The sequence below is a fragment of the Exophiala spinifera genome (genome assembly GCF_000836115.1).
Source record: "Exophiala spinifera strain CBS 89968 unplaced genomic scaffold supercont1.9, whole genome shotgun sequence".
Taxonomy (NCBI): domain Eukaryota; kingdom Fungi; phylum Ascomycota; class Eurotiomycetes; order Chaetothyriales; family Herpotrichiellaceae; genus Exophiala; species Exophiala spinifera.
The window spans coordinates 1,092,547-1,111,478 of record NW_015622521.1 but is presented as its reverse complement, the minus strand read 5'-3'; the positions used below and the strand labels follow the sequence as shown (position 1 = coordinate 1,111,478).

At 52.6% G+C, this 18,932-nt stretch overlaps 5 protein-coding genes across 5 annotated transcripts; 2 read left to right on the top strand and 3 right to left on the bottom strand.

Annotated features, from left to right (window-relative positions):
- Positions 1–4,594: 4,594 nt before the first annotated feature.
- PV08_11425 (uncharacterized protein) lies at positions 4,595–5,962 on the top strand (the record flags this gene model as incomplete). The annotated part of the gene is made up of 1 exon (XM_016385733.1): positions 4,595–5,962. The coding sequence occupies one exon, from the start codon at positions 4,595–4,597 to the stop codon at positions 5,960–5,962; it is 1,368 nt and encodes a 455-aa protein (XP_016230677.1).
- A 3,743-nt stretch (positions 5,963–9,705) lies between these two features.
- On the bottom strand, positions 9,706–9,942 carry PV08_11424 (uncharacterized protein; the record flags this gene model as incomplete). Its single annotated transcript, XM_016385732.1, has 1 exon — positions 9,706–9,942. The coding sequence occupies one exon, from the start codon at positions 9,940–9,942 to the stop codon at positions 9,706–9,708; it is 237 nt and encodes a 78-aa protein (XP_016230676.1).
- Positions 9,943–12,196: 2,254 nt separating this feature from the next.
- PV08_11423 (uncharacterized protein) lies at positions 12,197–14,852 on the bottom strand (the record flags this gene model as incomplete). The annotated part of the gene is made up of 2 exons (XM_016385731.1): positions 12,197–12,628; positions 12,717–14,852. The coding sequence occupies 2 exons, from the start codon at positions 14,850–14,852 to the stop codon at positions 12,197–12,199; spliced, it is 2,568 nt and encodes an 855-aa protein (XP_016230675.1).
- Positions 14,853–15,991: 1,139 nt separating this feature from the next.
- PV08_11422 (uncharacterized protein) lies at positions 15,992–17,152 on the top strand (the record flags this gene model as incomplete). The annotated part of the gene is made up of 1 exon (XM_016385730.1): positions 15,992–17,152. The coding sequence occupies one exon, from the start codon at positions 15,992–15,994 to the stop codon at positions 17,150–17,152; it is 1,161 nt and encodes a 386-aa protein (XP_016230674.1).
- A 1,048-nt stretch (positions 17,153–18,200) lies between these two features.
- Positions 18,201–18,851, bottom strand: PV08_11421 (uncharacterized protein; the record flags this gene model as incomplete). The annotated part of the gene is made up of 1 exon (XM_016385729.1): positions 18,201–18,851. One exon carries the CDS (start codon positions 18,849–18,851, stop codon positions 18,201–18,203), a length of 651 nt encoding a protein of 216 aa, XP_016230673.1.
- Positions 18,852–18,932: the final 81 nt, after the last annotated feature.

Genomic DNA, 18,932 nt, shown 5'->3' with positions numbered 1-18,932 from the left:
CGTGGTTCTTCCTGTGAGAGGCACCAACCACGAGAAAACCTTCAACCATATGGCCGACGGGGTGTTTCCTGGCTATCATTGCCGCCTCCTGCATCATGAACATCCCAATCCGGGCATCAGAGAGGGAGATCATGGCCTGAGAGTTGTCGATCTGACCCGTGTTTGGGTTCACAGCCTGACATATTCGGGTCGCAAGGGCTATGCCTGGCTAGGGAGGCCTCGGGAGTGACTCGACAGAACATGGGTGCTTGATCAAGACTGGCATATGCTTGGCGTGGATCGAGTGCGACTGTGGCTCCAATGGGCTCGAGCAAAACCTGCGAGGAGTGCGAGACGGATGATGGGGACTTCAGAGGGCCCGGATGCATACGAGAAGCTGTGTTCCCTTAGGACGGTAACATAGTTGACAAACAACACTACGTGAAATTCTGGGCAAGCCCTGAATTCTGACTAGAACTCTTTTGTTTGTGTTGCCGTGGCTCGTGAGGACTGACTCGGTGACTCGGTCCTAAGATTGGAGGAACATGGACGGAGCAGCAGTATTGTACTCGGTGGCTCTGAACGGCGTTTGGAACGCTGCCCTCGCTTCCCGTGGAGAGACTTATTAAGACCAACGTGGGTGGTCATCATCACATTTGGGCATCGTTCGGGGGGCTTTGGAACCCAAACACGGACCTTTCACCATCCCGGTGTGATGACGCCACTGAAAGGCTTTCCCCTATTTAGATCCTCTAACTTAGATGCAGCGATGGCGACGATCTCGGTACTCGTAGGCTGGTCTGCAGGGCAAATCGACCACAGCCACACAAGTCGGGTTCCATGATACTTCGGTTGCTCTTCCTGCGGGAGACAAATCACGAAGTGCCTCGTAAGGTTTAAGATCAAGCTCGCTGGCGGCCTGCTTTTGCACGGCTCTGAGCGTCCTCGGGAAACGTCACACTATCGCAAGTTGGGAGCATTTTTCTTCCAAAACGTGTCTCCTTGGAAATTGGGTTTCCATGGATTGTCTCGACGCAACAACAATTCCTGAGTGCCGCGTGCGTATAGACCGACCGCCATTCTCAGTAGAGAATATTGGGAGTTCTCTGCCGTGTTGGCTTTCGCAATCGACCCAGTACCATAGTTTTAGATTTATCTTTCAAACCGGTAGTGAGCGGATTAAAAGTGGTGGATTAATTAGCTTCCATGGTGATACAATCAACAACAAGTATTAGTGGAGAGTCCGGGGTTGCCCGGTGCTGCTGTTTTCCAGCAAGTGCCAGGGACACCATTTCATTCTGGTGAAGACTACTGTACGAACATTCGCACGAGCACTTCTGGTAGCATTACCTTAATGCTCAGCTCAGCACTTCCTGAAGCAGCTGCTGTAGCACACCGAGAGGCGAGAACATAACGGTGGATGTCAGTTTAATACTGCAGATCTGCTCAGAGAATCTTCTCCAGGGCGGAGGAAATGTTTGCTTGACGCCAGGCGCAGCCACTTGTTGCATTCTCCAGTGGAGGCGACGCATTTTGTGACACATGAGTAGCTTGAAGCTGGGATCAGGTCCTTTCAATCTTTTGCGAGGCTAGCAATCAGAGAACACGTCCACGTTGGGGCCACAACCGGCTCTGTGACAGCACATGTCTGTAGCAGCAACGAACCAACATCACAGAGGTCGTAACCCTATCCAAGTTTCAGTCTGGCACACAGATGGTGTACTGTATTCCGCAATGACGGAGCTCCGTGCACGTTGCATGCATGGGAATCCTCCAGGTAACGGAGATTTTAAGTCGATCTGCATATTCGATCGACCGAACAGAAGCATGATTCCTCTGACCACCAGATGCGTGTTCTCTGACGGAGACCTGGAAATGGGAGATTGGGACGTCAAACCACCACTCGGATAGGCAGGTCGGTAGAGGCTTGGATAGGGCCACTATAGGCCAAGTTGATGCAAAACCAGGGTTGAAAATGACGGAGGTATGGTCCCTTTTTCGCCGCAAAAGGCAATGATCGGTTCTCTATCTCGTGGCACGTCAAGGGAGTCAGTCGCATGGCGATGAGATGGTCGCCATGTGCCCTTCCCGTGCCGGGATCAGTAGCCTCCGGGCTATGTCCAACTGATGAAATAAGGGAAAAGATAGGCGTCCGTAGTGCTGATGAACGGGCATCGTAGGCATGGCGCAGCGCCCGAACGACCCACGGCGCGAAGATCTTCCTTGTCTCAGGTGGTGATGAACACATGATAGGCAACGCCTACTCGGGCACCATGGGCTAGATTGGCATGGCGTGTAAGGCGCGTGGACAGCATTCCCAGTGCCCACTGTTGGTCGTCTGAGCCGACCATGGTCCATATGTCTACCCGTACTCGTAACGCCCCCCCGGCTCTACTTGACGGGCTCAGGTGAGGCAAGTCGATTCGACAAGCCCACCGAAGGCCATTCGTCTCTTGTAACGCACGTCTGACGGACTTGAGCACGGAGCACGCATTGGGACCGGCACGGCAGGCTACGAGGGCTGCATTAGGCAATGGGTCGATCCAAGGACGGCCAGTAAGAGACGCTCTCCTCCTCTTTCAGGTCCCGGTCTGCGACAGTTTGGGCGGTAGCTGAGCTGAAGAGGAGGCGAAAGAGTAAGAGGTGCCTTGCCGTGAACCGAGATGGAACCCTTGGATTTCCATGGTCGAGGAGAGGGTTTCTCGAAGCAGTGTGGAAGTCAAAAGGGTGGTAAACGACGTAGATTGGAGGGTCATGACATCTTTGTTCTTGTGGCCAGGAGCATGGGTCGGCGAACCGAACTGTGGCACGATGAGGGTTTGGCAGCTGTAGCTCAGTCCTTCTCGTGCATACAGACCGCACACGCCCATGGAGTAGATGTCACCGAGAGGTAGGACGAGCACGGCCGGGAAGGAGAGATAGGAATTAAAGGAACGAGCCCGAGTATCAGCGCAGCAATGAATTTGTCGACAGAGGAGGAGAGTAGACACTGTGTGAGTTCGTGAGTTCGTGAGTTCGTGAGTGAAGTGCGTACAGCGTACAGAGTACAGAGTAGCTACTGTACAATTAATTCTTCCTTGACCTCTTCGTTGCCGCCACATTCTCTCCCTCCCTCTGCCTATTCCCGCTCATTCTCTCTCACCGTCTCCCTCTCCATCCCACATCGGCAAGCGCCATGAGTCCCGTCCTCTGGCATGCCTCAGCTTGTGCTGCCCTGGTCCTGGTTGCTGCCCTGGCCCCTGCTGGTCGCTCCCTAGCGACTTTTTGGACCCTGGTCTGCCACCCACACGTCGAGGAAGTCGTTCGACCGTTCTGAACCTTGTGGTCCTTTTGCGCCACTTTTGACACTCTGCTTTCAAACGGTATGACGGTTTAGGAACTCTTTCTGACGGTCCCCTCTCGATCTTGTTCAGCCACTTGTCTAATCGGTGCTGGGGTGGAAAGGGTAGCTACTGTAGCAACAGATTACCGCCATCATATCCCTCGTCCCCTGCTTCATCTCCCGTGGACGATGGTATGAAACTTGAAAGCTCGCGAGACGGGGGATTTGCTGACTTGGTGATGGACCGCACACACTGCGGATGCTGTCAATCTCGATCGGCCACTATACTTTTTTCCCGCCTGCTTATTCTCCGACTTCGTGGCAGGGAGGCAGTGACAGCGTTAGATCAGCGTGCGCGAACATCATCCTTGGATGTGCTCATCGACCTACTGTACGAAAAGCTACGCGCCCCTGCTCTCCAGTGTCTACAGTACATACCTCACCTGCCACACCCCGGGCCTCTAGAGTCGACCGGCGCCTTTGTCTCCGCCATCTTCGCTTCTGGGACGGACCACACAAGTCCAGTGCAGGGTCCACCATCGACGGACCCGTTCCCTACAGTCCACACCGAAACGACTCCACCAACAACCATCACGCTTCCATCATTCCCCTCGATGAAACCAGGAATCCTGGATTACCCTCTATACCCTGCTACGTCTCGCGCTTTACCCGTTTGTTTTTCTCCGATCCACCGCTTGTCACTTGCTCGTACTCCGTACATACTAGTATCGTTCCTGAGCCACACTACCTCTGACCTGGCCCAGTCACCTATTGCTCTGGAGTGTATTGGATTTCTGGCCAACGTTCTGTTGTAACTTGTCCCTGCTTCTGCGGATCGGATCCAGCTCGAAAGTGTCGACAATACGACAAAGCTTACACTAAAACCAGGCCGCCTACTGGCAAGCTTGGTTCCTGACTTGTCTTGTTTGCTTAGCCGACAGGGCTCATCTTTTTCTTAAGATCTTGGAAAAACCACGCTTCACGATCCCAGTCCTTGCCACCCCTCGCTTCGATCAAAATCTATCAGCATAGTCCTCCACCGCCCGGACTCCCGGACACTTGGACTCTCTGCCCTGGTCTTAAAGTCAAAGCATATCTCCAAACGCATGAGCTCTTCCCGAACGTCATTGACAACACTCTCAATCCACCAAGCATCTTGTCGTGGTATACAAAGACCAGCGAGACCCAGGCTTTCACATCCTTTCAAACACCCAAGCACAGTCACTGGACTGCTCGCATGCTCGTCAACATACCTGTTCGTTGTTTCCACCGACCACCTCAACAACCGCCCTCATGTTATTAGGACCAGGCCCTCCCACTCCCATGCAAACCGATTTTAAACCTCATGATTATCCAAGCTATCATAAACCCCCGCCGACAAGAACGTACTCCCCTCCCGAGTCACCTCGTACTCTTTCTTCGTTCTTTGAAGATTCGAGGATGAACAATACCCATCGAGGGCTGCCACTACCCGCTGCACTAAGTCTGCCGCCCCCGGATCGTGGCCACGCAACAGCACCACCCGCTCCTCTGGCGCATCTTCCTGCCCCTCCGTCCCAATGGACCGGACAGGATGACTCGATGCGGAGTTGGCTTCACGCGAAGGCCGAGGAAGACCGGCGGAAGCAAGAGGAGGAAAGGACCCGTCAGGAGGGTCTACGTCTTGACCAAAGACGTATCGAGCAAACCATGTTGCGGGAATCACTTCAAGGCGGTATTCCTCCCCCCATGGTTCCTCTCATCTTTGCTGGAATTGGCGGCGGTAACCTGCCAGCCCATACATTGGAGTGGGCGCAACAATATCTCGCCAGTCTGAGTATTCAGAACCAGCAGCAACAGCAGCAAATCCAGGCTCAACAACAGCAACTCCAACAGCAGCAACAGCTCCAGCAACAGCAACAAATATCTCCAGACGTCCATCGGGACAGTAGGATGATTCCGCCCAACCCCTATGGATCGATCCCGCCGCCGCAGCCTCAACAGAGTCTCGTTTCTACGCAGCCGGGGCAAGCACCAAGTCACGGTCGTAACTCTCTATCCGGCCCTCAAGGAGCCACCTCTAGCCTGTCGCGGCTCAATACTACAGAATTCGTTCCCACTTCCGCAACGGTACAAGGAAATCGGCAGTCTATTCATCAACTACAACACCCCCAAACAGGCTCGTCTGAGCAATCATCGACACCTGGGCTTTTCTTCCACCATTGGACGCCCCCAAGTCATTCATCTGGAGGACAACCTCCGACGACTTCTGGGAAAAGCACTCAAGGGTCACCTTTCTCGCAACCTCCGGCGTCCCACCTGAGATCTGATTACCAGCACTCACCGAAGAAGCGTAAAGTCGCAGCAGGCCATACAGGCCCTGCACCAACTTCGGATCCCTCACTGCCCATGTCATCTCGATCGTCTCGGGAGCGCGAGTTTTCGCCCGGACACCGCCACCGCTCGGATCGGCATTCGCGTCAAAACAGTGACGCTTCCATGCGCGATCATGACTTGGGCGGTCGCCATGTTCCGCGGCCTAGTAGTCGACAGCAACGTCGGGACGAAGCTGGTGGCGCGGCACCAGGCCCAAGGAGGCAACTTACTAATTCGTCGACCAGTGGATCAAGCGATGACCACCCCCGTTCGGTATATGAGGGGTACAAGTCTGAAACGCGGTAGCGGTGCCGTCTAGTTGGGCCGGAGATGAGACGCCAGAATTGTGGAGTGGGTCGAGTGTGTGTTACTTTTTCAGCCATGTCAGATGCGGTGTCTGACTCGGGTCCATATGCACGAAATGTTCGTGTGCGACATTATTCTTATTCGTTGGCGATTCTCGGTTGGCGAGGATCGAGTTAATTCGACGCTTAATCGTCGGTGTATCTGTATTGAATATGGAAGCAATTTTCCTAACATGGATAACAGAGAGAATCTTCAACCCCAGATTTGGATGGCAGCAGATTACTAGACGACAGGATAGGAAGGAAATTTTACGGCTTTTTACGAACTCGACCTATCTCTCTATGAACAAGATATTGACTGGTTTTGGCTTTGATGTTCTCAAACCACCGGCGGCGATGATCTATGACTGTGGCTTTTTTTTGGCACCTGAACCACGAGACAGTTGGAAAGAGGTCAAAGCGGACGGGGTCTATGGTCGAAACCTAGACTTTACGGAGCAGGTGACAAGAGACTGGGATGAGTGGATATGACAGAGCATGAGCAACGCACTCGTGATTTCTCGACAGTGATGGCCAGAAGCATCTTAAGATTTTGGAGGACGACTAAGCGAGAGTAAGGCGTGATGGTGCGCTCTCAACAGCTGTTTGACGTGTCCTTTCGGAAGTTGGGCCTGGCGACGTGCGGTGGTGAAGTTTGAACATCTGAAACTGGTATGGCATGATTGCAGTGGGAAATTGGCCTCCGCAACAGCCACATCTTGAACCATGGTTACCAGTTCAAGCCACCCGAGAAGCGAGGACGCGAGGACGCTAGACGCCCACAGACGAGACTTTGGGTTAGGGCCAACCTGAAACATGACAGCACCACCACAACTATCCATCGAGCATTCGTTTGATCAACACGCACAGCAGCCATGCTGGTTGTCTGATTATTGACTGCGCGCGCCGGGCCGCCTTCATTTGCTTTCAAGCCTCCTGTGGATCCGAGCGCTGCATTAACCACATTGGGGAAGGAAGGTTGGTTGCGGTAGAATAGAAGTCTCGTTTTGTTTACCCTTTGACATAAAATGTTGATTAGGCGTCGATGCAGATGCACCGACCAAAACATTGCTCAGCGATTTCGTGGTGTGTATTACCGCCTTGAAAACAGTCCGTGAGTGCTCGAGGATGAAACATGTCGAAAGAAATTGATCATCGATCCCTTACTCAACGCCATTGTTTCATCCAGCCGTTCGGGCATCACGCGATTGGCTGGACCAGCTGGTTCCTCCGCTTATGTAATGTCTTCTGAACCGGCCCGACTCTCTGTCTGAGTTGGCTTCTTGGAGGGTGAGCGAGTGGTTCCGTCGTGATACAATACGCCGATTGAATCTGCCGAGTGCCCTTGTCTTCATAGCAACACAGTGTTCGAGGGCGGATACCTGAGACGAGACAAATGTCGACATCTTGATCAAATTTCGCAAGGGTTCGCACCCGTATTCCGTACTCCGTTCGGTGCCAGGGTGCTCCCTGTAACACTCGTCTTGTGTGTCAACAACAACGAGGCATGGGGCCTTTGTTGATATCATCCTAGATCCGTCTTCACATGCTCGCGAGGAACGGCGAACGGATGGACGTGGAGAGTGCCGGTGATGCCGCGGTGTGACCGTCGAGTCGATCGAGATGTTGCTTTGGTGTCTCCTCCGGAGTATCGTTTCTCCCTCCTCCGGCCGAGAAAGCAGATCTTTCCGCCCGTGGACGACGAGTCCAATCCAGTATGAGATATTGACACAGGAAAGATTCAGTCTTCCAAAGTACGACCAACACGAGAGACATGGGACACGGAACATGGGACACGGACATAGACACGTGTTTCCTGCACTGCCCTATGTTTCGCTACTCCGGACTCGCTCGGTACGGTGAGTGTACTTGTACTTGTACTACTCCGCATCGCTTCAGTCGTCCAAAGAAGACAACGCACGCACGACATTGTTCTAGATGGTTCGCGACGATGTCTTGAGCCGTCGTTTCCTTGTGTAAATCCATCCTAGATAAGGAGTATACTGTACCATCATTCCAGCTGACCCCCACGCTCGCTCGTTGTTCTTCCATTCGATGTCTTGCATCCCTGTCGAGCTGGAGAACTCTGAAACACCCAATGGGAATCCCAAAGATCTAGGACCGAGCATCTTGGCGAGATACTACGTCCTCTCTTTCTAGACGTCGTGGCGAATCGTTGATTTTCTCGCTCACACACACTCTCTCTCTATCCAGACTGTGATTTTCGAAAACACAGCCCGAATACGCACCACGACTACATAGCGAATGGTCTTTGAGAGCATTAGCTCTCCAGACTCGTTGACCTCGTTCGCTTCCCTTCGCCCTTGACCTTCTCTCAAGACACGCTGAGACGCAGGGCCCTCAGCTCGTCTTCCACCCGTCCATGGCGGCTTAACTTACAACATAAATATTTTCAACCTCTTGGTCTAGGCTTGTGCCACCATCCATATTATCCTTCAACAGGACCGTTGGCCGCTCAGTCGTACCAGACATGGTCGATTGGCAGCATGGCACCCCAGCTGAACGAGAACCGGGCTGTCGCCAAATCCACCTTTGGAGAGCCATGGCTACCAATCGGTTACCGACTAACATTGGAAGGCTGGGATTGATCGTGGTTCGCTCGGGGCTGGTCGGTCGAGATCAGTGGTCATCGGCGCTGCTCCAGTTCGAAGACAGGTTTGAGGTCGCAACCCACGAGCATTGGTAGGTACCTTTGTCAGGGTTTCCTAGATTTGTGTTGCATCTCTCTCTTGACACATTCAATGGTCAACCGATCTTGGCTGTACGGAAAAAGCATGAGCTGCCAACACTGCGATGAATTGTCAGACAGGCTCCACCCCAGGGTTACACACGAGCTCTGGAAATACCGTTCGAGTCCGGTATTGGCCCTCCCGTCAGCAGGTCGTCATCAACATCGAGAGAGGAACGGCCCCATAACGGTGTGCTTGAGCAGGTCACATTGCCAGTATCAGGATCCATCGAAAAAGCTAGCCATGGCTCAGTGTAGGTCTGAACAGACTTTTGTGGGGAGAAGGAGAGAAAAGGAGGGACAACTTTCAGGGGCTCGCAAAGAGATATACTGCTCGTCTCGCGTTCGCTAGGTTGTCGTTCACTTGTAACGAATCACAGGGCTTGAGTGAGCGCGACGAATAGGATGGGCAAATCTTCTGCACGATTGCCACCTCCCTCCGGAAGATCTCGATGGTGACAGGGCCTTTGGATCGCTTGCATGAGATGCACAACACCCCTGCACGACCGATCTAACCGCGCCGACCCCCCTATCGCTTCTGTGCAATCGCTCCATGATCCACTTAGAGATTGACCGACGCTTTGATCGGCTCGCATGTGGTGGCTGGCTGCGCCTGTTGTTCAGTCGAAAGATCGCCCTTTTGGTCGATCTCCTGGGGAGGCGAATGACCGCCGTTTCCGGGGATGACAAATTTTTCGAGCACGCCTCTGTCTTTCCCAACCAGGTTTTCTCAGGAATCGACAGACGACGGTCAATTGCGGAGGTGAGAGATCGAATCGGCTGGCGAGGCCGGGAGAAGTTCCCTTCTGTTTTGTTCGAGATAAAACGGACAGCAACTCTAGGCGCGCGGGCGCTCGCGCACACACCGCTTCGAGTATGTGACAATGCCGATCATGACTGTATTCTGCTGAACGGAGGTGTCTCGCGACTTCGACAAGCTCCGTTGTCAGCAGCAATCAGCTGATCCAGGCCATGCCCACATCCTTCCCAGCCGCCTCGATCAGGCTGATCTTAGCAGAAAGCCTCTGAGAAGACGTGGCCGTTGACTCCACTTCCTGATTGGGCTGTGCAAGGTATACTGTCGAGGAGTTCCGCATGGCTTTGGGGCGCCACGATTCTGACATCTTCCTCGACGGATCACCGGCTTTGCCTGGAGGGTCTAGAGAGAAGTTTACAGTCACTACCAAGCTCATGGCGTCGGAGAATATTCTGCAAGAACCATGGCCACGCGAAATGCCATTGGAGACAGGCACGCAAGCCGCTCGAGACAATTTACGTACTGCCAGCACCAATGGCAGCAGCGAAGCCGTTAATCTGGGCTTGACCGCAGCTTGTCCCGAATCCACACTGCCCCAGCCTCTGTGTCAATCACACACATAACGTACATATACTAGATGTTCCTTCCGTCTGTGGAATCTTTGGTTGAGGCTGGAAATCGCGCGGTCTGCGCTCGCTGACAGGCTTAAGTAAGTCTCTGTCTTCCTACTCTCGCTCCGCCTGCGTCGTGGCTGCAGTTTTATGTCTTTCGACCGCGAGATTCCTGGAAGTCACGTTCTCGAAGATACGGTCCCGAAGTAGTCTTGTTCGGCTTTCGCAGCCCAAGCTACGAATCTTGGAGATCTTCTACCTCACTGCCGCGCATACTGAATGGACCTAGACGCGTTTTGAAGCAGGAGCTGCTGCTGCTGCTCCAGTTGCGTCGTGCGAGGTTTCTCCCTCAAGCCCGACTCTCCGCCTCGTGGGTTCGAGGTCTAAGCCAGGAGCATCCTCAAATCTACTTTCCATCGCTAATACTACAATGACAATCTCCTCGAATTGGTGACCATGGGCATGTATGCCATGGTGCTGCACGACGTCTTACTTTCTACGGTGCAGAGAAGTGAGATGGATTCGAGTGGACAAAACCTCTCAATGCCTCCCTGTGTGGTTGCTAACTCGTGCAGGCGAGGTTCCAGATGGTGGTGCATGACGGGTTTGCTCTACTCCGGTCAAGTCCAGCCGCGAGAAGCAGCGAGAAGTGCTTCGTCCACCGCAACAACGCTCTCCAAACGAATGCATGCACGCTCCTTGCCGTGTCGTCGACAACCCACTTTGCGCGAGATGAATCCCAAGAGCAAAGAGGGAGAGCGAGAGAGAGAATAGCACAGTCTCTTCGACAACACGCTTCGGCCGAAGATTGTCCAGAACCCATGCGTTGATGTACTTTATGCCGCAGCCGAACTATCCAGGGAAGTTGGTGGTTGATAATACTTCTCTGTCCAGTTTGAGCACGGCAACACGCCAGAGCAAGGGGGAAAACTTGGTGGTTGATAACATACCATACCTGGAGAATCCTCTCGAGTCGAACATATCGCACATCGTTCCTTCTTCCTGTCGCCCTTTGCTTCTACAAGGACCAATCTAGCCTTGAGGCCTACTTGGTGTATGGCAGATCGTTTCGGCTGTCGAACGGGGACCCAAGCGGCATACGAGAAAGATTGTTGATGCGCCAGAAGCGGGTGAAAGTTTTTGGTTTTATTTGCACACATGAATGACTACGTCGAGACAGCAGCTTCTTAGGCAGAAAAAGAAAACTACCCTTCCTTCCCAGGGTCAAGTTAGGTGGTTGGTGATTGTCCTTAAAACGCCATACAAATATGATATTACAAGTATTAATTACCTATCCAGGTGAGTACAGAGTGTCAACCTCAAGGTATTAAAAGTCACTACTAATCGAATAATAAAACCAATTCCTGCCGTCGTGAAAAATGTCTATGCCACTGCAATATGAAGGTGTCTCCAATTGTCCCATCTCTCTCTCTGTGTGTGTATGTGTGTGTCTCCCTCTCCCTCGCTCGCTTTCGCTCTCTACTTTCTCAGAGTCATAAGCCCCTTTCAAAAGACCTCTTGAGCGATGTGAGCATTCGTATATCCCAAGCTAAGAAAGAGTTTTCCGCATCTCCCATGTCCGTCTCACCATGAACCTGCCTACTTACCTAAATAGGTAGACAGGCAGTACTCGGTCCACACACGCCCTTCAGGCCTCTTCTCCGGTGGTCTTTCCAAACGCACTGACTGGTATATGTCATAAAAGGGGGCGGAAAGAAAGAAAAATAATATTTGTGCATTCCGTTCGATGAACGGTTGATGTGCATGTATTAATTATGCCGTGCGTGAGTCGTTCGTGTTGGTGAACAAAAAAGTACCTCGCTCAAATTGGTCCCACTGACGTTTCCCTCCGCAGCCATGATACTGTGGCCATTTTAATGATTAGAATTAGTCAAGCACCCGTTGTGCCAATGGTCGTCGTTGTGATTATTATGTGTGCAAAATTGCTGTGTATGTTTTTTCTTGCGAACGAGGGCGGAACGGACTCATTTATCATGATCATCGTCGTCATCATCATCAAATCACTTCCCAGCCTTCCTCGTTGCTTGATGAGAACTCTTCGCTGCCGCTGCCGCCGTACTATGATTTCGACTGTTTCTTCAGATGCATCTTCCACTCTGCCCGGGCGATGCGCATGAACAAATCTTCATCCTGGATTGGGATCCAGCTGGTCAGGACCTTCATGGCGTTCTCAAAGTCGGATTCAAGTAAGATGTCGCGCATGCCGTCGATTAGTGCGGCAGACGAGGCGTGTAGGACGTCGAGGGTCGTTCCGAATTTCGGTTGTTCTTCTGAATCTTGTTGCGCTTGATTCTGCGATGCCGCCCCGACCGATGCTTTCCTATTGGCGGCGGTCGTCGTCGTCGCCAGAGAAGATGCCGGCGAGGTATCGTCTCCAAGAAGCATGAACACATCCCAGACACGAAGTTGCGCGGGAAACGGAATTGTGTAATTGAACAATGTGAGGTACCAGCGTGTGCCGTAGGCTGTAGGACCAATGTTCAATTCTTCCTGTCAGAACACAACAACAACCAAACGCGGGTTAGCTTAGCTGGAGATCCAGAGTGTACGCAAACTCCAAATAGATGGATACACTCACCAGTTTTCGCGCAACCTCACCCTGTCCCAACCACCCTTGCTCAAAGTCGTTCAATGCCGTCATCAACCCACCAAAGCCAGACTTGTACAACTCCCCCAGACCTCTGAGTTCCCACATGCGAACAATCATCACAAACGCCTTTTCTTCGTCGTAATACGCAAGCAACGTCACCGCCAATGCCGCCATGCCTTGGACGTAGCCTGTTTCGGGACAGTGTAAAGACATGGCGTGTAAAACACGAAACAGCAAACGTTGTCCACCACGATACCGCCTTCGGAACATGATATGTGCAGAGATGGTTCGGGGGACATCAATGTCGATCTGGACGTCGTCGGGCGAAGATTGAGTCTGATAGTCGTGGAATAAAGTAATCAATTCTTCGTCGCTCAAGCATTCTTTCTGCCGCGAGGCCGAAGTGCTCAGAAAGCTGTGCCATGCCGTCGCTCGCCATTTATCTGGGATTCCCTTCCAGGTGCGTTCTATGAGTTTCGACGAGCCGGTGTCAAAAGTATATCCTGTCGCAGAGCCACCGCCTACAATTGGCAGACCGGTCTTCGGATCCGCGGGAGGTGGTTTCTCTCGTGCCATCCTTCGCCATTTCTCTTCGCGCTCCAATTCCTTCCTCCGGGCGCGAGCATCGTCAATGTGTATGTGGCCGTCTTCCTCGACAGATTTCGCGGACCGTGGCAATGTAAGCATGTCCATGGCTGACTCCATCAGCCGCCGGTCTTTTGAGCCAGGCCCGAGCATGCGAGTCGAGGTACTTCGGCGGCCAGACGTACGAACGTAGCCACTCTGCGAACTCGTTGGACGCGGCGGAGTTTGATCAGATGTGCTGTGCCTGCTACGAACCGACCTCGTAGAACCATGGGCGCTGCTCGGCGTGCGACGTATCGTCACCTTCCGTCTCGGGGTTTCGGAGGCTTGCTGTAAACTGGTTGAGACGCGAGCCAGTCGTTGAGACTTGGACTCATCTGCGCCGTCCATGATGGGTGTGCGAGATACTATGAACCCGTATCTATCGACGTCCGCGTTATCAACATCTTTCCAGTCTTCCAATCCACCCGCTAGCTCCGTTTCTTCTCGTTCGGGTACTGTGTACGCTTGGGAGGCGGAAGCGGTCATGCTCGGGTGCCTCGATGAGCTGTCCAGATCTTCGTGCATATCGGTGGTAGAGGTCGCCCTTGACAAAGAAGGGATACTTGCACTTTGTGCATCAGTCCCCAACGATGTCTGCCACCGTGTTCCCATACGGGCTGCAAGATTGGTAGTTGACTCCGTCTCATGTTGGTTATCCGTACCCGCAGCGTAGAAAGCACGTACTTTTTCTGAGAGCATTTCCTCATCGGCAGACAAAACTTTTGCTGGCGGGCGCTCTTTTACAGCCTTGGGTGTAGCGCCTGGGGAAGGCATCGAAGTCGCTTGAGCACTGCTGGTCCGCGTCACACCTTCTCTCTTTTCTTCGTCCATTATTGAAGCGAGCATGGGTGAAGATCTGCGGTTGTTTAAAGAATTCACTCTTTTCCCATCAATGAGCATGCTCCCTCTTTTCGAGAATTCTATGCTGTTTGCTGTCAAGTCGTCCGCAAACCCGCCTGATGGAATACTTATGTCCAATGAAAGGCCGTCAAAAGCTGCATTCATGGAGGATTTGTCTTTGGCCGCCTCTTGCTCGGAAAACATTGCGCCTATTCGACCGGAATTCAAGGGTAACCATTTCTTGCTCTCCCCAACGCTCGCATCACTCTTCCGATCGGGCGCGTCGCTGACACGGATCTGGGGAACACTGGCTGCAGCGGAGGTCAAGCTGCTTAGTGTCGCTGTTCTCGTATTGAGGCTGGTTTGGCTGTCTCGTGCGGAAATTGAGCCTGTAGAAGTAAGTCGAACTGCGTCTCCATCGTGCAGCGACGCGTCGTTCTGGTTGTTCCTATTGGACCAGGTGGACGCGTTGTCCACTGATGGAGGCGATGGGAGTGGCTCGTGGCTCTCGTCGTCAGGAATTCGATGTAACGAAGTCGAGCTTGTGACCTTGATGGGTGGCTGCGATGCTACGGTCTGGCTGTAGGGTAAGCCGTGCAAACTGTACCTGAATTCGGAGGTCGGCGACTTGTTGGATGAGGCAATGGAGCCGCCCATGATCTACCTGCGAATTCAGCCTGCAAGGCACTGTGATGGAGGTGCGGGAGTGAGCGCGGGCGAGCGCAAGGGCCGGCATGGGCTTGACGCAGGCAGTGTGATTGGGGGCCTTGGGTGTCTGAGTACAGTTTCAGAAAGACGCCGAGGCTAAGTTAGAATCGGTCTTCCCTGCTGATGTGGTGATTTCTTGATCTCGTCTTGTTCCAAGGGTCACAGCCTGGATGTAGGGGTTTTCTCTTGAATATCTCCACGCAGCTACGGTGCGAAATTTGGCAAGGAAAAGGAGAAATCGACGTCATGATCGAAGATGAAGCGAAGCGAACTCGTGCAAGCGAGGGCGCATTCCCCTATAGAATGCCGGCTTTGGCTGGTCGAATTTCGGAGATGTCGCTTAGAAAATGAAAGCTGGAATATGAAGCACGATTCGAGATAATGAAAATTGGGCAACAGTTTGAGGAGCTGACAGATACAATGCGAGCTATCAGTGTACGACACAGGTTTTTGGATGGTGAAGCCAGTGTAACACAGCTCATTGCGCCTCCTGAGGCTGGCTTCATGGGTTCGACCACGACGCCGTATTGTCTGATCCTCGCGAGCAATTTGTGGACTTGATGATTCGAGCCTCCGTCGAAGGCATGGGATATATGTAATGTGTCAAACAACCAGTGCTTACTCAATTGACTCGTCTAATGGGCCATGGCATCCAAGAAGTCCCATGATGGAGTAGTACAACTGGCGGTCCACAAGGCTCACAACATTTACGACGCTTCGCTCCCCAGGAATCACGACGGAGAGACCATTGCCATCTATGCCCTTCGTGGCACAAGAGTATATGCTTCATTGTCACCACCAATACTACAAGGAAGTGCTCAACCCCTCGAGATGGTATTGCTGATGCAGGACTGAGTTCTCGAAGACAGGCCGAAGAAGGATACTCTGAGAGTCTGACAAAAAGCTCCAGCCCTAGATAGAGCTACTTCCCTGGTAAATTTATCTGTCAGACGCGCACAGATTAATTCCTTATCTCGATAAACAAGTGTTGGAGAAATTCGAGAAATATTTTCTGTAGACTGCAGTTTCAACTCTTCGTGCAGGAATTCGCCTTTTACTCCTCCTTCGCTCCTCCACACACTGCCGTTATGGCTGCTGATGACTCTGCAACTGGTTTGCTAACTGCATTGACATCCGCCTTGCAGCTGGCCACTTCTACGTTTCCCGATGACGAGGCCCAATTCCTGCCTCCCAGCGAAGGGATCTCTCTTCTGGACATTAAGAACGACCTTTTGCTATCCTATCTTCAGAACTTAACATTCCTCATCCTACTGAGACTAAGACAAGGCGATGGGTCGCATGGACATCAGGATGTGGGAGCCGAGGTCGTGAATACACTGGTTGAGCTGCGAGTATACCTGGAAAGAGGCGTTCGACCATTGGAGAACAAACTGAAATATCAAATCGACAAGGTCATCAGAGCCGCAGAGGAATCCGACCGGCGTGAAGCCAACAAAGGTTCCACCGCGCTCCAAAAGAAAAAAGACCGGAGCATACCCACTACGAAATCGCTTAATCCAGGCTCAGATGTCTCTGCGTCCGAGTCGGAAGACGTCGAGTCAGACGAGGAGGCAGACGGAGATACTGACGGGGACATGGCGGCGGCACCAAGACCTGCCGCATTGCAACGCAAAATCGACCCCTCTCAGACAAGAGCGCAGTCTGCAACATCACGGGCCGCGGGGACCGGTGCATACAAGCCTCCAAGGATCACTCCTACAGCTATGCCGGAAGCGTCGTCTACGCGAGATCGCAGCGACCCTGCGCGAAAACGAAGATCACAACTTCTGGATGAGTACATTGATGAGGAGCTCTCATCTGCACCACGTGCGCAACCTTCCATCGGCTCAAACAGTACCATTGTCCAGCATGGACGCGGCGCGATGTCTTCGCGGGAGCGGGAACGTCAAAAAGAGCGTACAGAGTACGAAGAGCGCAACTTTGTACGTCTACCAGCTCTCAGCAAGGCAGAAAAGCGGAAGGCAAGGTCACAGGGCGAGCGTAACCAGAGGGACCTGTTTGGTGGCGAGGACTGGACTGGACTGGGTGGCCTGGGTGATAGGATCAACAGGACTGTTGCAGGGCGTTCGCGAGGGGAGAGCGGAGGGGTGCTTCAACGACGAGAGAAACGGCGGAGAGATACACAGGACGGGCCGAGAGGTGACGGCGTTGGCATAGGAGAAACCTTTGAAAAGAAGAGAAAGATCATGCAGCAGAGGGCCGATCGGAAGACTAAAAGGAAAGGATAGATTGCCATACGTCTGTATCCGGCTGATCTTTGAAATCATCTACAAGACGACATATGCTCCCTGTAATTCTTGAGCTTTTCGGAAAATAAACTCACTGCACCTCGCGCTGAATGCAATGTATCCTCACGACGCCTGACCTGTCACGGTAGACCGGTCATTTCAGCAAGTCGTCTTTTTCCATGAGACGAGTAGCATAAGCCTAGCAAGTGTTCGGAATGCCTAGTTCTGATACTCCTCCTCTCCTGAAGAATCCAGATCTAGGATTCTGGATTATTCTCCACGTACTGTAGCTGTGCCAAATGGGCGTACCTAGTCGCTGAGTGCTTGTTCCTGAGGGTGCAAGTCTATCGCAAATCCAGATTATTTATGATCTCAATCGGCGGCTCTGTGCAGGAAGGCTTCAAGAGATCCCTCTGGGTTCGGTATGGCGATTTTCTGCACTTTTGTGATGCGAAAAATTCACAGACCCCCGCCCTCCCTGAGCGAGTGAAGGCTGAGTGTCTCGTCTGGGGTTTACCGACAGACAATGTTCACTTGATGCACTGCGTTTTCCAGGGACTTGTTCAATGGGACTCGTGTCCTGTACCGCAAAGGCACTTCTTCCAGTATCCAACCTCTTCCTAGGACGCTGCAAATGTGACTAGTTCGGCGCGATCAGGAGGTACAAATTGTTTCACCTGTCTGGCAGATCCCAGAGAAGAAGATGTTGACGGTGATCCTTGCAACTTTGGAGAGGAGTGCTTGGTAGATGGTTCGAGTCCCATATTGTCCCTTCAAAAATCGGGTTTCTGGTTTTGTAATCTCATAATCCCCTCGGGGGTATGGGATGAGTTTTTGTTCGCCCAAAGAAAGCCTGTTGGCTGACCTGCTCCCGATTCATTCAGGTTCAAATTTCCACCGAACGAGTCTCTTGGCCAGGAGGAAACGTCCAATCTGTTGATAGGTGCTGTATCATTGCTCCGACTGACGTTCCCGGACCATCTTTGGTTGCATGGCTATTACGGGTGGCCAGATGATAGAAAGGATGTCATCGACCCCAGGGCACCTTTCATGCGATGATTCCCAGTCTTCCTTCCCACTGGTCTTCCTGCTTGATTCCATTGCCACCCTTCCGTCGCTTCTCGTTCCTCTTTCGCCTCTTCTCTTCCCGTTCGGCGGCATCCAGTTCCTCGGCCTTCTTGATTCGAGCCTGTATATCAACCTCGCCCAGTCTCTTATCTTCCTCCTCTTGTTGCCTCTTTCTTGCTTTCAGCATCTCCAGCCGCTCGTGTACGTCTTGCAGAGTCGCTCTTTTGACTTCTCCGGACTGACCCGTGTTGATGAGGTGCTGCTTCGAATTCAAGTGCTCGATGTACTGCACGTTATCCTTGTATGTGAGATCACAAGCCTCGCAATAGAACCCTGCGCCCTTCCCTCTCTTGCCTACACCTGCACCAGCCGGGACAAGAGTGCTTTTTCCAACCATGCTGGCTACATCGAGCCGCGAGCCGCGAGCAGAGGTGGCATCGAGAGAGGACATGTCCACCTGCTTATGCCACTTCTTGCCTTCAAGTTTGGCTTCATAGCGTGCTTTCGCTTCTTCCTTGCGCTCTTCCTGGTCTTTTTTGGCCTTTGCCTCGTACTCTGATCGGTCCCATGTTCTGCGAAAGTCTGTGTCGGACGCAGCAGATTTGCCGTATGCTGATTTTGAGTCTGCCATGATGAAGCGAGAGCCTTGTTGCGTGTCGCCGTAGAAAGACAGCCCAGGGAAGCGCAGATATTGCGAGATGTAGTTGATTGT